The sequence below is a fragment of the Gobio gobio genome (assembly GCF_949357685.1).
Source record: "Gobio gobio genome assembly, chromosome: 12".
NCBI lineage: Eukaryota > Metazoa > Chordata > Actinopteri > Cypriniformes > Gobionidae > Gobio > Gobio gobio.
Genome location: NC_137105.1, coordinates 12,809,190 through 12,833,301, shown reverse-complemented (window position 1 = coordinate 12,833,301; position 24,112 = coordinate 12,809,190). Strand labels below are relative to the sequence as shown.

Below are 24,112 nucleotides of genomic sequence, written 5' to 3'. Positions count from 1 at the left end.
ACACCAAGTCGTACTATAATATAACACCATTGGCTCTTGTGGACGTGACCAAGATGAATATCATTGCTTGAATATCATTGCTCAGTTTTAGCTCAATATACCCCACAGATCTTTTTTTTTATAGCATAGCACTTTTTGGGGGTGAGCAAAAACATGCCGTATTTGTGTCCCTTTAAATGCAGCTGGTACTCCCAGCCCCCTTTCAAGAAGAGGACGGAGCTTCAAGAGCTCATGCTCCAGTGTCAGGACAATCTCACGCACAGAAAATGTCCGGAGTTGGACAATGATGCCTACAGAGCCAGAGAATAAATGATGCATGGAGATAGAACAGGTATAGTTTAGTTTAGTTTAATTATGGTTATAACTTATGTTGTCATCTTGCCACTACAACTATTAGTACAAGCCTGTTGCAGCCCCGTCTGAATGATGGGCAAAACTTTACTGATGAGTATTATGAAGTTTATTGTACATCACACAAAAGATGAAGTGTCCGTTTTCACAGTACAAGAAGTGTGCAGTAAAGTTCATAATATCCATAAAGTCTCCCCCTTCTATTATCATCAACACAGCGAATTATACAAAAACACTCATTACAACTAACAGTAAACAAATATATACAGACCTTATGGCTTTTCGGGGTAGCTGGTAAACTTTATATCCGTAAAGCAACTCTGATGAACTGTAATAAAGTTTGCGCTCTCCCATTCATGACTGCCGTGACCAATATCGCTCCAGATCACGAACAGTTGGTACAGATACTTCCTTGAGTAACAACGTTTTAGAAAAAACTGTGTTTTGTATTGTCCCTTTGTATTGACACAAATTGGTCTGGTGTAAAATGATACGCACAGACATAAACAAATTTAGGTATATGGCTGCATTCCCTTCCTAAATACAACTAATCCACTGCGTCTTCAGCGGCTCTGATGTTAGGAGTAAATAAAGACTGCTATGTTCACTCTTACATCAAAACAACAAAACACCTTAGATCCTTACGAGTCATTCTTGTCGCTACAGCTGCTCCGGCCTGGAGAAAATGGCAGACAGCGTACAACTCGCTCAACTCATCTATGCTAATACGGCAGAGTCCGTCAGCAGTCGTGGGCGGAGCCTGTACAAAGTTATGTCACTTTGCCCAGAATCTGCGAACAGCTCGTTTTGAGACACTGCTTATGATTTATGGGGATTAAAAAAAAGGAGTGGGTGGATTTCTATCATTATAGGGTGGTTGTGTACACACATGCCAACACACATCATGTTCAAATTTTGCATAATAGGTCCTCTTTTTTTTTTAAATGGCATGAACGAATATTCATATCAGTCTGAACACATGCATTTACAGCTTTTTGTTCAAATTAAAATGTTTATCAAAAACTTTTTTTTTTTTTAAATGTAACCTAACATTTGTATTGGTGTGAACAGGCCGTAAGCATTCCAGAATCCAATAAAATAAAATAAAGTCCCATCCTACATTATTATTTTTCGTTTGTAGATGCTTTCCTGATATTAGACAAACAAATTCCAATCTGTTTCTGAATATATAGTGCTTAGGTGCATGTGCTGCCATAAAAAAAGCCATAAAAAAAGAATCTCCTTCGCTACTGACATTCCTTCCATGCACAACAAGGATACACTGCATTAAAATTGTGATCACGTGTTGTCAGGACAAAGAGATGTGATCCCGTCAGATCTGACCCTGGTCGCCGCGCTCTAATATTTACTAAATTGCCACGTACAGTATAATGTAGTTAATTTAAAATAAATTCCACAGATTCCAGCGGGTGCAATGAAGCATTGTAAACACCCATCCAAATGAAGGATGTGGAATCAATAGTGACCTTGTAGGTCTTACAGAGTCTGTGATGTGAAAGATGAACATGTCACAGACTTCAGAGACTGATGGTCAGTCGGGCAAGAGTGTGACGCACTGAGATTAAGTGTATTTTTCTGTAATGAGAGGTGTGCGGTGTGAATGAAAAGAGCTGCCACAACAAGTGTACGGCTCAAGGCAAACCTCTCCACAGACAATCTACCAATGAGTGCAAAAAAAACCAATTAGACAGAAAATCGTTTAAAGAGGCAAATTTACAAACACAATCACTTGGAAGACGAGAAAAAGCACTTCAATTTCAATCGATGAGCCTTTCAGTGTAAAAGTGGTTTGTGAACCTACTGTAATCAGTCCTTTTCTATAGATATTTATAATGATGCACTCTAGTCTGTTATATTTACATACACAACACTGTCTAAGCATTATAACCCTCTTTATATGTACTTCAGAATGAAGGATGTCAATGTGACACAGTCTTGGCGTCTTTCTAAATCAGTTACGCCAACTCTTCGCTGTATATACCCTAAACAAGGATGGACGTTCCTGCCCTACCTTGACCTCCCGATTGGTGAACACCTCCACGTCCACCGCGCAGGCGATGAGGGTGGAGATATTACAGTCCACGCTCCTGGAGGGCATGCTGGGCTCACTCAGAGTGAAGGGATGACCGGCCCCTGACAGAGTATGTGTGAGCAGCACGTCTGAGTGCTTGGATGTGCTGCTTTCCTGCTCTGAACAGCCTGCTGTAACTCAGATGTGTGTGTGTGTGTGTGTGTGTGTATGCGTGCGTGTGCGTGCGTGTGTATGCTTGCGTGTGTGTGCGCGTGTAGTAGGCGGCAAGCGGAGCAGGAGCCCCCACCTCTCCTCTCTCTCACTCCATGCAGTGACATCACTGCCTCTCTTTATGAATGCTCACTTGCTCTTGCACAGATCTGTTTTTTATTCCTACGCTAAGTCTTTTCCCTCTCATTTTGTCTCTTTCTTGGGTCCAAAAACACTTTACGTGGGAAATACAATAACATATTTCCTTTTTAAATGTCTTTTCACCTCTGTCAGGTTATTCCTTCATCAGTCTACTAGGTCAAAGGAAGACAGGAGAGTGACTCAGCACTGCAGATTTATATCGAGTCGCATCAGATACTATAGTGAGCGTATGGAAAAGAGAGGTCTAGAACAACAAGGACAGCAAGAGAGAGAGTGAGAGAAAGATGAGGTCTGTGTATCTCAGCAAGACAGATGTATTATTAATATCTCACTCATGTATGTGACATCATTCAACATGCAACAAAAAGGCATTCATAGGGGGAGTCTTCTAAATATAGGTGGCTATTTTTGTTTCTGAAGCCTGACGTCATACTGTATTGATGCTTATCTAACAAAACGTTTAGGTAAATTATCACACAAAACACTGTCATTTAGTAAATAGTCGGTTAATGTTCGAAATGACCTGCTAAACGTCCTCAGTTACTTAAGGCTGATTATATTGAATATTCACAATATTTTTGTAATAAGTTTATAGAGGATAAAGTAACACTGTGAATATTGTAATTCACTTAAAGGCACAGTGTTTAAGTTTCGCCGCTAGAGGTCGCCCGTTAAAAACAATAACAAAGGCCCAAGTTTGCAACATTGAATGATGGGAGTTATAGTCTTCATCTCCACTGCCGATGGAAATCAATCCTACACTCTAAAAAAAAAGGCTCGTAATCATAGGGGAACCTTTTTTAGTGCTATATAGCACCAATTTTGGTGCTTCAGTGGTTCTTCAGCGGTTCTTCAGAGGTGCTATATAGCACCTTAGTCAAAGAACCGGTGAAGAACCTCTGAAGAACCGCTGAAGAACCTCTGAAGAACCGCTGAAGAACCACTGAAGCACCAAAATTGGTGCTATATAGCACTAAAAAAGGTTCCCCTATGATTACGAGCCAAGAACCATTTTTGGTGCAATATAGAACCTTTTTTTTTTTAGAGTGTATTATGTTCATGGATGAGGTCATGAAAATGTTATAACCGTTACATTTGATAATTTACATTTAGTCATTTAGCAGACGCTTTTATCCAAAGCGACTTACAAATGAGGGCAATAGAAGCAGCTAGAGCAGTCAAGCGCAACAATATCAACAATATGCAAGTGCTGTAACAAGTCTCAGTGAATCTAGCACAGAACAGAATTTTGTTATTTTTTTTTTATTTTATAAATTAGACAAACAGACAATGAATAGAATGATAAGTGCTATTCTTGATTGGTCAGGTGTTGCTGGAAAAGATGTGTCTTTATACGTTTTTTGAAAATGGCTACAGACTCGGCCGCACGAATTGAAATAGGCAGGTCATTCCACCAGGTGGGAACGGTCCAGGAAAAGGTCTGTGACAGCGATTTCATGCCTCTCTGGTATGGCACCACAAGGCGTTGTTCACTGGCAGAACGCAAGTTCCTGGAGGGTGTGTAAGTCTGAACAAGCGAGTTTAGGTATATTGGTGCAGAGCCAGTGGATGTTTTGAAGGCGAGCACCAGTGCCTTGAATTTAATGTGAGCGGCTATTGGTAGCCAGTTCAGACTGATGAAGAGAGGCGTGACGTGTGCTCTCTTCGGCTCATTAAAGACCAACCTCGCCACTGCATTCTGGATCAGTTGCAAGGGTTTGATAGTGCATGCCGAAAGGCCCGCTAGAAGAGCATTACAGTAGTCCAGTCTGGAGAGAACAAGAGCTTGTACCAGTAGTTGTGTGGCATGATCTAATAGGAAGGGTCTAATCTTCCTAATGTTGAATAGTGCAAATCTGCAGGACCGGGTTGTTGCAGTAATGTGGTCAGTGAATTTTAGCTGATCATCAATCACAACCCCAAGGTTCCTGGCTGTCCTGGACGGAGTTATGGTTGATGAACCTAGCTGAATGATCCTAGCTGAATGGAGAGATTGTGAATACAATCACATGATTGTATTTTGTTCTAATGAATTAGCCACAAGTAATTTAATGTTTAATGTTACATTACTACTCATCCATGTCACTTTATTTGTCAAATTAAATAACGCAGCAAAGTTTTCCGAAACAAAAGTACATTTGAATACTCACAGCATTTGCAAAAAGGCTGACTTACTATTTATGCATAACATATACTGTATTTAAACCTTTCCCTGCCTTTAACGAAAAATTTCCGGCTTTCTGTGTTTTTAAATGTTCTACGGTGGGGGCGTTATGACACTTCTGCTGATCAAAAAACATGTGAAGAAGAAGCAGAAACAAGTGATAGCATATGTAAGCAGATACATATGTAAAATAGCGTTATCATCAACATTAAACAGCATATAAATAAAAAACTGCCTAATGTTGCTGAATTAAATGTTATTCCAGGACGAGGTATAGGATTGTGAAGCTTTGGAGGTGTTGATGGATGGACTTGATCTACTCCATCTATGTTTTGATCATTGTTCTGAATCCAATCTGGATGTAGTTTTTCTCAGCTTTTTGCACACAATTTTGCTTTTTTTATTCATTAAACTTGCCCACATTCAAATGTTGATTAAAAAAAGAATGTATGAAGCTAGAATATTTTTGTTTGTTTGTTTAAAAGCAGAGGCTCTATTATTGATATATTGCACAAATATTTGAATATAGGACCTAATATATAAGTAGCTAGGGCTGCCCCCAACTAAAGTTAATTTTATTTAATACAATTTGCTCTTTTATTGTATATGACAGCATAAACAGCTCAATAACCATTTTAATGTAGGCCATAGTCCATTGCATTACGATTGCAAGAAGAATCAACAATGTCAAAAATGTGATGTGCAGTCAAATGTCTCTGTGTGTATGATGTTTAAATGAGTGTTCTCACCGATATGCTTGTTGTGCTTCATATAGACTCAATATTGTTTCTTATTCAAATGTGGTGACCCGCCTACCCAAAAAACAAAACAAAAAACACAGCAACCCCAACCTAAAACATCTTCCTGTGCCCCTGGATAATGTAAGTACACACGTGAACAAAATAACACTTACTGTGCTAGTGGTTTTTGTATATTTAATGCAAAAATCTTACATACTGTGCTTTAAATATGCTTTTTTGTAGGCCATTAGTTTTCCTAAATACAATTTCATCATCAGACTAGATCTGTTTTCACATCTTGTCTCATGACTAAGATGCTATTCGATTTAAATTTCAGTAGCAATAAAATAGTTGGTCATTTTGATTCATTTTTGTGATCCAGTTCAAAATGTATTTATTTATTTAATCAAATAATTTTTTTAAGTGATGGTGCACATGTAATTTCCAATGAATGGATATGACAATGATTTGAGCTGAAATGATTTAATCTGCATGAAACTTGGACAGCCTTACATTATACAAACAAACTTGACTTCAAAATGTCACAACTGGCCTATCAGAATTAGAATCCAGGTAATAAAGGAATATAAACCAGGGTCAGAATGGAAAAACATAGATAGAATGGCGACAAAAACAGATGCATGTGAGATACAATCAGACAGGTCAGTGCCCGTCCTAAATGAAGCATGCTAAAAGACTCCAGACAGTTGAGTCATCACATTGTCTGCCCCGAGTCCCCAGAAGATTGTGTTTACTTTTCCAGCACTCCGAGGGCACTGATAGAATGAACCTGTGCGAGTATGTTACGCTGTCCCTTCTCGATGGAAGCACTGGTTTTATCGGAGCGAGTCAATAAATGAACAGCTTAAATGACTCTGGCACCAAGGCAACCTTGAGGGGGGAAATGGCCTCACTACATAACACCTGGTGCAAAAAAGCCCAGATGGAAACTGCTAATCTGAGCAGGCTTGACAATAATGGATGGATATGAGGGTCCTAGCATATACGCCAATTGGGCTAGCTGATAGTGACTGTGCGAATGGCATGGGGGTCCTTGAGGATGACAAGGCTAGAACACAGTAATACTTCCTGAGATGCCATGAGACTTTTTTAATTAAGAAGAGAGGACAGCCATGACAACAGCATCAGAAACACGCACACACAAATACACAGTTTGATGGATTGAATGCTACGTCATGCACGTCAATGTCATGCATTTTATTAGACATAGACCTCAAATATATTTTATACTTAAAATCAATGACTTTATTGTCAGTAGCTTTAAAGGCCCACGAAGTGCCTTGAAACATTTTATGCGTTGACGTAATTTTCCACAGGAAGAAAGGACGGGACATTTCGAACAGCTCCTCCCCTTTTTTAAAATAGCCAATAGCGTTTTGTTTACATCACAGCTTGGACAGAGCCATTGATCTCAGTAAAGCCGCAGTTTCCTCCTAATCTCTAAGCGCATCTCCTCCATATTGCTTTAAAATACAGCATTCTGTGCAAAATTCAAATGGTTTGATACATTTTGTGGTCTGTGCCAACTCGCGAATATGATCCGCTCTGTGCCGTCGCGTCTCTGGACTGGAGCAGACTGTGTGTGCGCTGCGGTGGTTCGCATGACACCAATGTGAAGCCAGACTTCATTCGCCCCAATGGTAAGCATATTTACACTGTCTGAATCGTTCCATATCCTCTATATAGTGCACTTTGTGCAGAAAATGGTATATGTGTGAACAAGTGACTGATTTTAACCGCAGATTCAGCATCTATTTATATAGGGGGCAGGACGCTTTAGGCTCTAGAGAGCATTTGATTGGACAGAAAATCTGATAAGAAGCTGAAGTGCAGCATGATGTCATCAAAATCATTGATCCATATTGGCGGAAGTGAGAGACTGTAAGTTTTAAATGCTTATATCTTCTAAAAGCGAATTTTGTCATTGTTTTGGAGCACACTTGTCACAGATAACAGTATGACTAACATATTCATACTAAAAGTTAAAAAAAACTATTTTGATTTCATGGGGACTTTAAGTTCAATCATTGGACTGATTTGATTACATAATTTGCACAAAAACAGCAAGTATGCACCATTGTCTTTTGATTTTCAAATACTTTTTGCTTAAAATCAAAAGGTAGTATTGTTATGATTTATAGTACAGCCAGATGGTTTGGTTCAAAAATCCTTTAATAAAGAATTTTTTGAATATCTACGTGGAAAATAGAACCTCTATGGAGAAAATAAATAGGAAAAAATACTTCCGGAACCCATGCCACTGAAAAAGTGAGTTGTCACTGACACTTATTGAAATGAATTTAATTGGATTTCAAACGCCTACACCTAAAGTGCCACTATTCTTTCAAGACAACTATTTATATTATACCAAGTGGGACAGAGCATTCACTGACATCCTTCAAACAACCTTCGACTTCGGGTTAAAGCTTCTCTCCGAGGAGATTGTGACTTGTGGAACTTTTCTATGTTATTCTTCCCCCAAAATTATTGTCTGTGGGGTCAGTTTGCTGTCGGTTGTGATATTTTTCTTCCAGTCTAGAAAGGCTTTGGTCAGTTTGCACCATGATTTTTTATGCTTTTGTTCTTGAGTCAGGCGACAGTTTCTTGACAATTCAGGGGTTGCAAGTGGTCTATTCCATTATTTTAGCTCAACAGTTTGTTGTCTCTGTGCAGTGTGCACTAAAAGGGTCATATAATTTGAAGCATGCTATCTTTGCACATTGATCCCTCACTGGGCAAAAAATTCAGAATTCTGTTATTTAAAAAAAATTAACAAAAAGAGTCTGGGGTGCCCTAAGAAAGTGTGGCCTTCCTCACCATCTGTACCTTTCCAATGGCATGATGAAAAAATGAACCTTCAACAAGTCAACAAACATTAAACTTACCAGATCAAAAGGTTCATATACCAAATAATACGTTTCATGACATTTAAATCTACATGACTAATGATGACTAACCAAAATGCGATCATGTTTGTTAATAATGTTATTAATGAAAGTCATAAAATGTTACAGAAGAATGTCATTGTTCCTTGTGACCTTGTTGGAGGGAGACCAGTGTAAAAACTAAAATGATATTTGGCCAAACTAGAGGTTCTGAATTAGAGGAAGCTATGAATTCAATTTGAAAGGTTAAAAAGCTGAGGCCGTGCACTTTACAAGAATTGTAAACACATTGCGAAATTCATTTCATGCCGAGCAGGATGTAGGAGTTCAAAAGGAAGCAGCAGATAGTGTGGGATCAGCAGGCACTCAAATTTGTATGTTTTATTTTTAATATGCAAATATGTAACCTGGCAAAAGGAGTCGGATTGCACACAGGATCATTTTGAGCTACAGGCAGAACAAGTGAAAAATATTGATTTTGGTCAGTCATTAAGCCCTCGTCTAGCGATCCCAATGTTCCAAATAGCATTTCAACTTCTAAAAGTATCTTTATTTGAACGTTTTCGGAGAGGAGTACCTTTCCTTTGTGCATGAAAACGATTTCACTCGCGCTGACATTATCTGTTATGTCTAATGCACGTTTGGTTAACTGTTGGGGAAAAAACATCTGATGTGTTACACTATTTTAGATCAGTGCGGTACAGTAGATCTTATATATATAGGCTGTCTGCTTCATTAAGGTTAAATCAAACAATTATGGTATCATGGGGGGGGGGGGGGGGGAGTTGAATATTTTTCATATAGATATTTGGTGTTGACCTGGTGTGTGTCAAATTTGGTGTTATTAGCTGGGATTTTATGGTTGCTAGGTAAACTAGAAAACGAACTTGATTTTTCTCAAAATTGACAATGCGTACTCTATCGACTTCAAACAGGTGTAGCTCATTAATTTTTTGTCTGATTCAAACAAATCATACATCATTTTGAAGTTTTTTAATAGAGACTGTGAAAATAACAATAACTATATTTTGTTTATTTTGCCAGCACTGTTTTATACTTTCTTGTATTACAATTTTTTTTTAAACATGGACACATGGATGGATTTAATTTAAGATGACAGGTACATTGTACTAGTACTGAGTAATATTAATAACTACATGTACTTACTACGAGTTGCGGTTTACTGTTATTGTTACAGTAAGTACATGTAATTGTCACCTTAAAATAAAGTGTTAGTAAAAAAAACATTTATATTCATATTATTTATTAATATCAATCAATTATAGTATTTATTCATATTTTCAATATTTTTTAGCTTTTTTACATTTTCATCTTATTTTAAGTTTTAGTTACTTTATGTGATTTTGTAATTTTTATATTTCTATTTAGCTTTATTTAATTTTATTTCAGGTACATCAATATAAACTTGTTTTATTCAAACTTATAAATGTAAGTTTTTCATCTAATATGTATTATTTTATTTCAGCTTTATTTGAGTAAACATTTTTTACAATAACATTACAATAACAGCTGATATAAAGCACAGATTTTGGACCAATGACATTTTACTGTGGGTGGCTAACCAGCAAAAAAAGAAAGAAATGTGGCTAAATGTGTTGCTGTACCACGATGTTGGCAGATGGCTAGCACTACAAACTCTTATTAGTATATGGACAAGATGGGATTTATCTCTCGGGGCTTTGTCGTGTCGTGCCTGTGAAGGATACTGTGTTAAGCACACCCTGAATCAACAGTTTGTCATTCAGAACATCAGTACTTTGCTCACTTACACATGAACTAATCATTTGCTGAGTAAACAGGGTGCTCATATTGACCGGTAGTCGCTCTTCAATTTGCTCCAGAATAAATCATGATAGAAATCGTGTTCATCCTGCTCTATTGTCACATTAAAATTAGCTCATGCTGGAGCATCAGGTGATCTCAGACATGGCAGGAGACCAGGTGACATAATAAACATGCAGTCTGACAGTGACGCAGTCATCCCATAGTCATCCATTACTTTCATTCTCTCTCTCTCAGGTTGGTCACACTCTACAGGTGCGGAATAGCAATAGCAGTGGCAGTATTTCGTGGACTCTAAACCAATCTATCTGGCCATTGTTATGGAAATGCTGTAATCCCCAATTCCCTCCAGCACAGCGCTGAACACAGTCTGCAATTTATCCACATACAGAGTCAGCACACAGACGCAAATACACACTGTGCAATAAAAAAAGCAGAAAGTCAGATTAGCAAAAATAAAAAATCAATGTGATGGTAAAAGTTGACTTAAAGTTGAAGATGGATATAATGCAAACATTTTGAATGCTGGCATATTATATATAAAAAGAAATTACTACTTTTATTAAGCAAAGATGCATTCAATTGATCAAAAGTCATAGTCAAAGAATCCTGAAAAAAAAAAGATAAAGCAACACAACACAAAAAAATCGGCATATTAGAAGGATTTCTGAAGGATCATGTGACACTGAAGACTGGAGTAATGATGCTGAAAATTCAGTTTTGCATCACATGAATAAATTACATTTTGATATATATTAAAATGGAAAACTTTTTATTTTATTTGTAATAATATTTCACAATAATACTGTTTTACAGTAGCCTGACAAGCCAGACCCACATCAAGATGTTGGGTCTGGAAACTCACCATTGACAGGGCTCAATCAGAGGGGCGGGATAAACAGTTGTCTTTCAAATTCCCTCTGCATGCAATTGGATAGCGCCATGAGCGCCACAACCAACCAGAGCAAAGAAGAAGGTGAAGCAAGCTAACGTTAGTTGAAAGACTTTCACCTTATCCGGTCGACAAAACTTTGAACATATCTTCTTTTCTTAAGAATGACTTCAGTGTCGTTCTTTGTTCTTTTCTCAAAGAGAAGCTTAACTCCAAGTCTTCCAGAGTCGCGGCCAAAGCCGATTCAAAAGACCGCTGTTCGTCAGCTTCTTTGTTTACAAGTAGCACGCAAAACCTCCGCAACTCTGCCGTGACGTGCCGTCATTATGTTAAGCCCGCCCACCGACTCTACACACGCTGTGATTGGCCTGACCAGAGTATGGTTTTTCCAGCTCTCAGGTCTACCGAGAGTTGCAAGACTACACTCGTGGCAAAATAAATTTTCTGCCGCTAGGGTGCGTCTAGATTTCTAGGCTAGTTTTACAGTACTTTTGATCAAATAAATGCTGCCTTGGTGCACATAAGAGACTTTTTTTTCAAAAACATAAAAAAAAAAATTGTATACAGCCTTCATTTATTGCTGTGTAAGTGTGTATAGAAATTGCCATGCTCAGATTTGGTGGAAAAATACATAAAGGTAATACACAGTTCAGCTTCATAGCGTACTGCATACTCTTTATACAGTTTAATAGTGTAGGTTTGTGTGTGTGTGCTATATAAGTGGGTTCAGTTATAAGTGAGTACGGCCATTAGCACAGGTCACACACATCAGGAGGGTAAGAGTCACAGGAACCGTGTCTGAATACATCCATTATGCAGGAATGCTCTGCATGCAGAGCATAAAATACAGGTGCTGAATACTTATTCATAGTTCAGAGCTTTGGCACTGACACACAATCCCTGTTTTCTCAAAATCAAAGGTCTGAAATATCACCTGTATTAGTGAAACAAACCATCAGTAGTTCTTTTTTTTTTTTTACAATTCTTATTTTTTATGGAATATTTCAGTATTTATCATAATGATGTATCTGTATACCCCCCCCCCCCCCCAACTATTGATCATATATATAATTTATATAATATATAATTTTTTCTTTCTTTTTTTTCTTCAGAAAACTGTTTGCTTTTTACATTAATTTTAACAGCATTAAAGAGGGCAAATGTTATCATTCAACGGAAATGTGTATGCTATATGTATTTAAAACAGATCATGTTCTTCGTCCATGCAAGAAAAACACGTTCCTGAATGAGCACGCTTTTAAAGCGGATTTAATTCAACTGTAATGTTAATGGTATGACCCATTTCAGGGGTGACCAAAATTACGATTTAAAATCGGCCAGAGCTAGAAATGCATCTCATTTACAGGTAAAGCTTCATATTACGGGTAGACTACTTTCTTTGACCCCCCACCCAACATCTTACGGTATTTTGAGGTCCTTTAGGGGGGGGCAAGATATATTGATATATATATAGAACAATAAACTAAGAATATATTTGTTAGTTTATTCATTTTTGTTTTTTGGTTATTTGTTTGTTGGAAAGAAATTATTGAGCTGGCACATGAAAAATCTGATCGGTGTTCAAATGTATTTTTCTACTATTTTTACTATTGTTCAAACAGAACAGACAAAAATGTTCATCTGCAAGCAACTTTTTAATTGTATGTTTCAAACAGATGTCAATAGAGAGCACAGAATTCTATATTGTGCATATTGTTAATATTTCATGGGTAAAACTGTACAATAAGGTTTCATTAGTTAATGTATGAACTAACATGAACTAACCATGAGCAATACATTTGTTACTGTATTTGTTCATCTTTGTTAACATTAGTTAATAAAAATTTAGCTGTTCATGGTTTGTTCATGTTAGTTTACAGTGCATTAACTAATGTTAACAAGATTTTAGTAATGTATTAGTAAATGTTGAATTTGTTGAATTGTTCATGTTAACTAATATGAAACCTTATTGTAAAGTGTTACCATTTCATGTTTCATGATCTAAAAAAATGGAAACAAAGAAACATTATGAAGTTATAACATAAAATAATAAATATTTAATTATTTAATTAATATTTAATTCCAGATAAACAGATTTGTGACACTGATTTTTTGTAGAATTGAACCACAAGATTCCCTTTGGAACATTCTCAATTAATCATAATAGATGGCATTATCATCAAGTTTTACACAAATAAATTATTATTTTATGTGTCGATACTATAGTGTTAACAGATATAAACACATGCACTCACACATTCACACTCCATTTGTGAGCACTGTTATCATTAAATATACCTAAAGAAGAATCAGGTGGCCAGATGTCCTTTATTTCCTCTCTGGACATGTTTAATTTGATGAAGCAGATAGTGTTTGTGCGTCTGCAGGGAGCGGCCGGAGAGAGGAGATTATTAGCTCAAACTGAAACCACCTGAATACACTTCACAGCAGACTCCTGTGTGTGTTCAAATGTTGAACCACCAGCGATCTGCAGCGATAGATGAAGATGAAGGGGGATGAAGAGTGCGTGTGAAAGGCCTGTCTGGAATGAGGATAGGACTTACACTGACCTTCCGGGGGAACGTTGAGGTGAAAGAAAGAGGGTGTTGAGATACTGAAAGTGTGTGTGAGGGATACACATTATAGATTATGCATATGGTGTACTAGCATACTATACTTATTTCTGTTTTGAATACTTGTTGGAATGCTCAGATTTGGAAATGCTGTGCAGTGTACAAACGAAACAAAAATGGAATAATATAGCATACAAAATAAGTGTGTGTGTGTGTGTGTGTGTGTGTGTGTTTTCCTGGGTGCCATGTACCATACTGCATACTATTTCACATGCAGAAATTTAGAGAGATTAAAAGAAGATTAAAAAAAAAATTGGTATTTGAGACGTATACCCCCAAATTTAGTGTAAACAGGTTAAATATTGTTTTAATTAACACTTTTATGCAACAAAGATGCATTACATTGATTAAAAGTGACAGCACAGACATTTATAATGTTACAAAATATATTTAAATAAATAAATAAATATCCAATAAATATATTTCAAATAAATGCTGTTCTTTTGAACTTTCTATTCATCAAAAAATCCTGAAAAAGGTCTCATGGTTTCCACAGCAAAAATGTAAGCATCACAACAGTTTTCAACATTAATAATAATAAGAAATGTTTTTTGAACAGCAAATCAGCATATTGGAATGAATTCTAAAGGATCATGTGACATTGAAGACTGGAGTAGTGATGCTGAAAATTCCGCTTTGCCATCACAGGAATACATTACATTTTTAAATATATTAAAATAGAAAAAAAAAGCAATTTAAAATTTCTAATAACATTGCACAATATTACTGTATCAAATAAATGCAGCCTTGGTAAGCATAAGAGATTTCTTAAAAAGACCAACCCCAAATGGTTGAACGGTAGTGTATATGTAAAATAAAATATATTTTTGTGAGGGAAAATAATACTTTCTTATTAAAACTGCAGACGTATACATTTGAACACTACAAAATAGTTGATGGACAGCACATTTTATACAGGTTGCTAGTATTCCACTCCAAACATTGCCAAAGAAAAGAAGAATAAATGGGAAACAAAGAGACAAGAGTGTTCAGAATGAAATAGAGCAGTGAAACATTGAGACAAACACACAATGAGAATGAAAGGGGGATGAGGAAAGAAAGAAGAGAGGACTGCAGCGCGCTGATTAATGTCACTGCTGATGAAAGGCTAGTATTGACGTCAGACACACAATGGACGGAGAAGAAAGTGAGAGAGAGCGAGGGAGAAAGCCTTTCACACTATAGCGCGCACACGATTCATGGAATATATGGACACATAATTTCATTCAAGTAGACAATGTTACATTCTCTCACATTCAGCACAGTTTAAAAGCAGAATGAATTTCCCTTTGATGAACACTCTACAAGATCCTTTTCATCTTGAATCAGCTACCCTGTGAATTAAAGACCATTATAAATTGCTACCTTGCTCAGAGCCGTGGCCTTGCATTTAGCACAATTCTACAACACGTCGAGCTACACTCGAAAAAATGCTGGGTTAAAAACAACCCAAGTTGGGTTGAAAATGGACAAACCCAGCAAATGGGTTGTTTTAACCCAGTAATTGGGTTGTTTTAAGCAAACATTTAACCCAACCGCTGGGTGGGCTGACAGCGGACACGCCCCAAGTTTTTGAGAGCAGAGAAGGCTGCTTATTTTATCAAGATTTTGGTCAGCTATTTTATTTACTTGGCGGATTTTTTTATCATCAAATTTGGCTGGGTGGTTAAAGGGGTACTTCAGCGGTGGGAAGATGAATGTGTATTTAAACTGGGTCATTTATGTAGTAGAAATGTGAAATTATTTTTGAATTTGGTGCCTTCTAGACTGAGAAAAGACAGAAAATGTATTTTTGTCTCATGTGGATGAAAGCCAACAACTCCCAGAATGCACTTGCTTCGCTGCCCTACGAGGCCACTCCGTACACCGTCATTTTGATCTTCATAGTTATACAATCATTTCGTTCAGTTAAGAGAATAAACACTACAATTCAAAACTGAACGTGTCTTTTCAATAAAAGTGTGAGTGAGCCGAACGAAAGTCACGGCACAGACGCAGCAGTGTCAGATTTCATTCATCACTAAGAGCTGAGCAGAGCTGAGGTAACGTTAAGCGCCAGTCTGGCACGTTTTCTAATCGCATATGGAAGCTAAACTATCACAGGAATTTGCTCTGCATCGCTACGTTATGATTGTCCGTGCGGCCGTCTGTGTCTTACATTCTGTGCGTGAGATCTCTCCCCTATGGGCGGGTTGATAACATGTGGAACAGCTCCATCTAGTGGCTGTAGTCTTTAGCCTCTGGCCAAAAAATCCTCAGATGACGCAAAATGACGATATTTGCGTCATCGGAGGATTTTTTCCATAAATAAAATGCATAATTCTCTCTTCTCAGGGGGATAGTACCATAATTTGAATATACTACCGGGTTTCTACTGATACAAAGCTTTATGCTTAATCACTGAAGTAACCCTTTAATAACAAATTGTTCTGTGGTGTGACAAACTCAGTAAACATAAATTAATTTTTAATATCTCATAATTTGCAGCAGGTATATTAGGCTGCTGTCACTTTATGACCTGACGCACGAATCCATTATACTGTTTGACGTGTTTTCTTTCTCTTTTTCTCTCTTTCCTCTCTCTGTTCTTACACTCACTTACCGGCATTTTGACTTTATAATGTACCTCATTCATGAAACACGAGCAGAACAATTTTTTGTGCAAATCATTCGTAAAGCCGCTCTGAAGGATTTTCATATTTTCAAAATGTTAGTTGGTACGAAAGAAATGTACACCTGCTCCCTACCACGTGTAAATTGTGCGTAAAACATTCAAATGTTCTGTGTTCTTTTAAGCAAACTGATGACACTGAATTTTTGATAATATTTCACGAGTTCGTTTGCACTGTAGCTGAGAGGTGAAAACTGTTCAACTTTGGGTAAAACGCTGTGCTCGTCACGGTCACTTTTTACCCAGCCGTCCAATCACAGTGGAGGAAGAGCGGGACAAATACTACACCAACCAACCATCCTACTCGTACAACGACTGAACAACAATGGAGAAGTTAAAATTGCTGGTTACTGCATTTTTATATTCAGTCATATTCTTTAAAATGAGATAGCATATTACTGCCTGGCATATTCCGCATCATCATAGCAGCCAAAGCGTCTTAGCTGGATAAACGCTGAGCCTCCAAAGCGCTCACAATTATTTTAATTGAGGATGAGCGTGCAATGTGCTCTCTATTTACGAATGATTGGAATTCACTAACATACACGCGTTTAACTATCAAATCGGATGTTTACGAATCGTTTGTGAATCCGTAGGAGAGTTTGATGTGCATCTTACTCCGAATTTACTCATATATTTACAAGTTTAATAAATGAGGCCCTCTGTGTGTATTTTATGTGCCCGCATTTAGGCATGAGCACAAAATCTGCAGGAATGATTAAAATGATGAGCAATATGTGGAATACCACAGCAACAATATTCTCTATGAGCAATTAAAACGAGTGAGTGAGGGGAGGCGGGTTTGATTGTCAACTCCCTGTCGGAGAGAAGAAAGAGCGAGAAAGTTGGGTATCCGAGAGCTGGTATCATGTATCGATTCTGCAGGAAATGAGTATAGGAAGCGTTTCAGATATTTCAGTATCGATATCTATATTTTGACAGCACTACATTGCACTTATTTTATTATTTCAGATCCCTTTTTAAAGACTACAATTGAAAAATGTATATATTATATATAAAATTCAACCCGCCAAAGTGGCCACAGCTGAAATTTGTTGAAAAAATGTCAAGCCCTGGGCATCAATAAGATTTTTAAATGTTTTTAAAGAAGTCTCCTATGCTGCATTTAATTGATCAAAATACAGTAGTATTGTGAAATATTATTACAATTTACAACTGTTTTTCTAGTTTATTGCCTGTTAATTAATTAATACAATTTTGAGCAGCCAATGCTCCAGTCTTCGTTCCTCTGAGAAACTTTGCATGCCCTCACAAAAACTTTTGCGTTCCCCGAGAAACCTTGTATTCACTCGCAAAGAACTCAAAAGTTTCTCTTGGGAACGCAAACATTTTGCAAGCAAAGGCAAAGTTTCTTGAGGGAATGCAAAACATTTGCGAGAGCAAAAGCATTGACATAACTTTTCCCCCTAATCTCGTATTTTTTGACCATGTCGCTTTAATGCATCCTTGCTGAATATAGCCGAAGTATAAATGTCTTTCAAAATAAATCCTGCTGACCCCAAATCTTCATAGCATGCAGCTATATGAGGCAAAAAACATAAGTTCACAACCTGACAGCTAGCCTATATAGGGCCATATAATAATATGGCTAAAATGCATCAGAGGCTGCTCATGACATTTAAGATATTTAAGCACAAGTCTAAACAATTTTAGCAAGATATGGGTTTTCAACAAGACTGTACACTATATATACGGTGCATCATGCAAGATACTGTAAAGTAAACATGGCTTTTTTACATATTTTATTTTACCTTTAGACTAACCGGTGTGTGATTAGTTGAAATGTATATACACACACATAAGACATAATATATTCTCCAAGATGACTCAAGATTCAAGAGTCCTAACCTCAGTCTGTCATGTAGAGCTGTCTAATACACCATGTCATCATCTCTGCTAGTAATATTCTCATTCTCATGACATGACCTTAATCTTTGCTCCAAACACATGCTCAAGGTCAAAGCGCTGCTTCGTTTGGCCTGTCACGGGCAGCAGAGCCAGCCGGTTACCTTGGTGACATCAGAGTACTCGCAGCGGAGGGGGAAGGGGGGGAGGTGCTCCGGGTACCGTCTGCCTAAAGAATGTCATGCCTGATAGACCTGTCTCCATGGGATCAGGGCCAATTTTAAAGAGATTAGGGACAATTTCGATGGGATTTAGTACATTTCGTATTGGATTTTAGTTGACCCAAAGAACAATTTATGGCTGGGATTATATAGAGAAAAAATCAGGTGGAGAGCAGCCTACAAAAAAGCAGACAGATTCGTTCAACTTAAGAAAGCCTAAGACAGTCTATGCTCTTCAGCAAGACAGACTATTAAAAAAATTATAATTATACAATATATGTATATGTATGTATATAACGTTCAAAAGTTTGGGGTCAGCACATTTTTAATTTCAAGAAATGTATGCTTTTATACAGCTAGGATGCATTAAATTGATCAAAAGTGACATGTATAATGTTTCAAAACCTTTCTGTTTCAAATAATTTATGAAATTTCTATTCATAAAACAATCCTGATAAAAAATATATATAAAAAGATATATATCAGTTTGCAAAAAAATTTTAAGCAGCAAATCAACATAGAATGATTTATGAAGAATGAGGATCATGTGACACTGAAGATTGTAGTAATGATGCTGAAAATTCAGTTTAACCATCACAGGAATAAATTACATTTAAAAAAAATATTCAAATAGAAAACAGTTATTTTAGCCCAGTAAGATTTTTTAATGTTTTGAAATAAGTATTTTATGCTCACCATATATACAATATACAGTGAGGAAAATAAGTATTTGAACACCCTGCTATTTTGCAAGTTCTCCCACTTGGAAATCATGGAGGGGTCTGAAATTGTCATCGTAGGTGCATGTCCACTGTGAGAGACATAATCTAAAAAAAAAATCCAGAAATCACAATATATGCTTTTTTAACTATTTATTTGTATGATACAGCTGCAAATAAGTATTTGAACACCTGTCTATCAGCTAGAATTCTGACCCTCAAAGACCTGTTAGTCTGCCTTTAAATTGTCCACCTCCACTCCATTTATTATCCTAAATTAGATGCACCTGTTTGAGGTCGTTAGCTGCATAAAGACACCTGTCCACCCCATACAATCAGTAAGAATCCAGCTACTAACATGGCCAAGACCAAAGAGCTGCCCAAAGACACTAGAGACAAAATTGTAGACCTCCACAAGGCTGGAAAGGGCTACGGGGAAATTGCCAAGCAGCTTGGTGAAAAAAGGTCCACTGTTGGAGCAAACATTAGAAAATGTAAGAAGCTAAACATGACTGTCAATCTCCCTCGGACTGGGGCTCCATGCAAGATCTCACCTCGTGGGGTCTCAATGATCCTAAGAAAGGTGAGAAATCAGCCCAGAACTACACGGGAGGAGCTGCTGGTCAATGACCTGAAAAGAGCTGGGACCACCGTTTCCAAGGTTACTGTTGGTAATACACTAAGACGTCATGGTTTGAAATCATGCATGGCACGGAAGGTTCCCCTGCTTAAACTAGCACATGTCCAGGCCCGTCTTAAGTTGGTCAGATGAGACCAAAATAGAACTTTTTGGTCATAATTCCACTAAACGTGTTTGGAGGAAGAAGAATGATGAGTACCATCCCAAGAACACCATCCCTACTGTGAAGCATGGGGGTGGTAGCATCATGCATTGGGGGTGTTTTTCTGCACATGGGACAGGGCGACTGCACTGTATTAAGGAGAGGATGACCGGGGCCATGTATTGCGAGATTTTGGGGAACCACCTCCTTCCCTCAGTTAGAGCATTGAAGATGGGTCGAGGCTGGGTCTTCCAACATGACAATGACCCGAAGCACACAGCCAGGATAACCAAGGAGTGGCTCTGTAAGAAGCATATCAAGGTTCTGGCGTGGCCTAGCCAGTCTCCAGACCTAAACACAATAGAGAATCTTTGGAGGGAGCTCAAACTCTGTGTTTCTCAGCGACAGGCCAGAAACCTGACTGATCTAGAGAAGATCTGTGTGGAGGAGTGGGCCAAAATCCCTCCTGCAGTGTGTGCAAACCTGGTGAAAAACTACAGGAAACGTTTGACGTGATTTTTCTCAGGTGTTCAAATACTTATTTGCAGCTGTATCATACAAATAAATAGTAAAAAAAATCATACATTGTGATTTCTGGATTTTTTTTTTTGATTATGACTCTCACAGTGGACATGCACCTACGATGACAATTTCAGACCCCTCCATGATTTCTAAGTGGGAGAACTTGCAAAATAGCAGGGTGTTCAAATACTTATTTTCCTCACTGTATATAGCCACGATTTTGATAGAAATATAATTGTATCATCATTCTAAAATGGTGAAATGTTCATGACCTTTCAGAAAACTACAAAAATTCTCCTGTGATGCATGTATAAACATAGTTGGACATTGTTAGTGGACAAATTAAATAAACAACTGAGAGTGCTACAAATGTGTTTTACGAGAGTTTATTTTCTAAAAGTTCAGAGGGCCAAATGTGCCCATAGTTGAAGAAACGCCCATAAACAAATCTGGGGTTGATGTGGTCAGTGCGGCTCGGTGATGCACAGGAGGTTTAAATTCATGGTGCAGGTGCCTGTTGTGTGGCGGGAGTGAATCTGTGTGCTTAAAGTGCTTTTCCACCCACAGGGCTTTTGCAATAATGTTACACATTGCTCGGCACGTACAACGGCATCACGACAATCACGCACTTTTGATTATGCCAGGAAAAGGCCTATTTACACAAACGATCCCTATCTTCAAGTAAAACACAACAGCTGCACAACCAACACACACAACAGCTGACTTTCATAAACACACACACACTTTCCAATGCTCTCTTCCACTCACAAACACCACCATGCATGCGTTGATTCTCAAACGCACTCCCTCTGTGTCTCTAAAGCGGTGTGAACAGCATTAACCACTTGGCGGCCGAACAGTGACACTAAAGGACTAACGCGGTGCAGTGACGCCTGCGCATGAGTCATGGTGGCTCTGATCCGAGCTCTGCGGCGTGAACGCTAAACATGGCAGCTGAGCCATACAACACCAGTCAAGCATGAGACAGCCAGTGTGTTTCTGCCAATCAGGAGCATCACAGACTTGCAGGCCTGATGTTGGTTTAAAGCTGTCTCCTGTATGGCACCGGAAACAGTTCCACAATCATTTCAATCCTAATATAGCTGCTAAACCTTGAAATGGAGCATTAATAGCAGAAACAAATTCAAATGTATAAATGTAAAGGAAAATGCAATGTCCAGCAATGCAACACAGTTAAGTTTATCTTTATGCAAACGAGCCTTGCCGTGATGTGGAAACCATAAGTGAAGACACTGGACTAATCAACTAAAAAACTATAATATTAAATAAGAAAAAAAAGCTTTTAAAGAGTTTTAATTTCCCTCTTGACCATAAATGCCACTTGATGTCACCTCAATACATTTATTAAAAGGCTAGACGCCTCTTAACTTTTACATTTCATTTGAACATTAACGTTTATGAGATTTATTCAATTTCCATTAAATTATACTGGTTTTAAACATCTAATGAAGATGTCCCACCCTGCAAAAACTAATTTCCGGGAGATAGCACCCCCCCCCCCCCCCCCCCCCCCATAATATAAAACAAATGGTATTATACGGTTATATTTATTTGTGTAAGCCGCCTAACACAGGTTCGTTCATTCAATTGTATTTGTGCGCCAAAAAGTGAAAGACAGGCTTTATCTCTTGGACAGGATATGCTGGAGAGTCCCGGACTTACCAGGAGAGATGGGATGTCTGAAAATGTCTTCTTGCAGATCTTGTTATTGAACTAAATTGAATCAACATTGAACTATATTGACCTGAATAATGGCACTATTGTCTTTTAAAGCTGCTTTACAGCTTAAATTATTGTCTATTTCCTAATTGAAGAAATTTGCAACATTATTACTGTTATTTTCTTGTTTATTAAAGGTCCTATAATGCCCCTTTTTACAAGATGCCCCCGGAGTGTGTATGTAAAGTCCCCGGAGTGTGTATGTGAAGTTGTAGCTATGTGTATGTGAAGTTGTAGCGAAGTCCCCGGAGTATGTATGTGAAGTTGTAGCTAAAAATACCCCACAGAATTTTTTTTATAGCATGTTAAAATTGTCACTTTTTGAGGGTGAGCAAAAACGTGCCGATTTTTGTGTGTGTCCCTTTAAATGCAAATGAGCTGCTGCTGTCGGCCCCCTTTCAAGAAGAGGGCGGAGCTTCAAGGAGTTAGCAGCTCTGATTACCACACGCAGACACACACTGAAAATGCCAGAAACTGTTCAGCCTTTTATGTTCAAACCGGCGTCTGACAATGATGGAGAGACTCAAGAAGATGTAACATGTAAAATGCAACAGGATGTTTCTGAATGGTTAGTTAACTATCTTCAAGTCATTGATTAGCATATTCTTTCATGATAATCTATAAATCGCTCGCGTGTGAACTGTTGTAAGATGCCTACAGAGCCAGAGAATAAATGCTTCATTGAGATAGAACAGGTATAGTTTTGTTTAATCGCGGTTATAACTTATGTTGTCATCTTGCTTTTATGACATGCTATTGCATTTGTTTTGTAGTGCAATAAATGTGAAAAGACAAATGCGACAGCTTGAGCAGACTCGCAAATGTGCTCTACTACAACAACACTTCCTCTTCTCAACATGGCCTCACCCCCTTTGTTGCATGTTCCCGGGGGAAGGGTTTATGTAAATATAGGGTTAGTGATGTCACTAAACTGTGAATAAGCTTGTTGTAGTCCCTACCAGCCATTTGTTGTAGTCCTTAAAAAGCGATTTCTGTAAAAGAAAATATCTACATTTGCTTTGAACGTCATAACTTTGCAGATGTTGTTTATGCCCAAACAGCAACACACTAACTAAAGTTAGAAAAGGGGAATCATAATCAACCACCCCTTTAATGTGAAGCTGCTTTTAAACAATCTGAATTGTATAAAGCGCTATATAAATACGGCTACATTCACACTGTCAGTTTTTGGGATTGACAACCGCATTTACTTACAGGTGTGAGTCTCAAAATGTCCCGTTCACACAGTACAGTTACAGTAGCGTCTTGAATACTTTCTGTACGAATGTGTGACGCAAGTCAAGCCCATATTTTCTTAAAAGGAAGCATAGTGTCAGTGACCAAAGGTCACAAAGGTCACTCAGACAAGGTTTTGTTCTGTGCTCTATGCGGTGCCAACTCACACCAGGAGCATTTCAGAAGCAAAGCGACTGGATTCGCGAGACCATGTGATTTGCCGGTCTGACGTTGTTTTTCAAGATTTTTTGGGTTCTGCTTTGTTGTGCTGTAGTTGCCTACAGACAAAGTTAATACAGTCCAGCTATGAATGACAAGGATGAAAGATTTGTAAGTGTTTTAGTCGTTTAAAATACATCCTCAATTGTCTTGCATCTATATTTCACATACAGTGCCAGTGAGCAGGAGGAGAACAGAAGTAGAAGTTTTATTTATATAGCGCCTTTCCATAGCTCAAGGTCG

At 37.9% G+C, this 24,112-nt stretch overlaps 1 protein-coding gene across 3 annotated transcripts in view; it reads right to left on the bottom strand.

Annotated features, from left to right (window-relative positions):
• The window catches only part of rcan2 (regulator of calcineurin 2), a 98,970-nt gene that overhangs the window by 29,501 nt on the left and 45,357 nt on the right, over positions 1 to 24,112 (bottom strand). Inside the window, exon 1 of one of the 3 annotated variants that reach the window (XM_079831610.1) lies at positions 2,384 to 2,716. The exons of the other annotated variants lie outside the window; for them this stretch is intronic. Within the exon in view, the coding sequence (XP_079687736.1) occupies positions 2,384 to 2,470 (87 nt within the window). The 5' untranslated portion in view covers positions 2,471 to 2,716. Of the gene's footprint in view, positions 1 to 2,383; positions 2,717 to 24,112 lie in introns of those variants that run through there. 3 annotated transcript variants of the gene reach the window in all.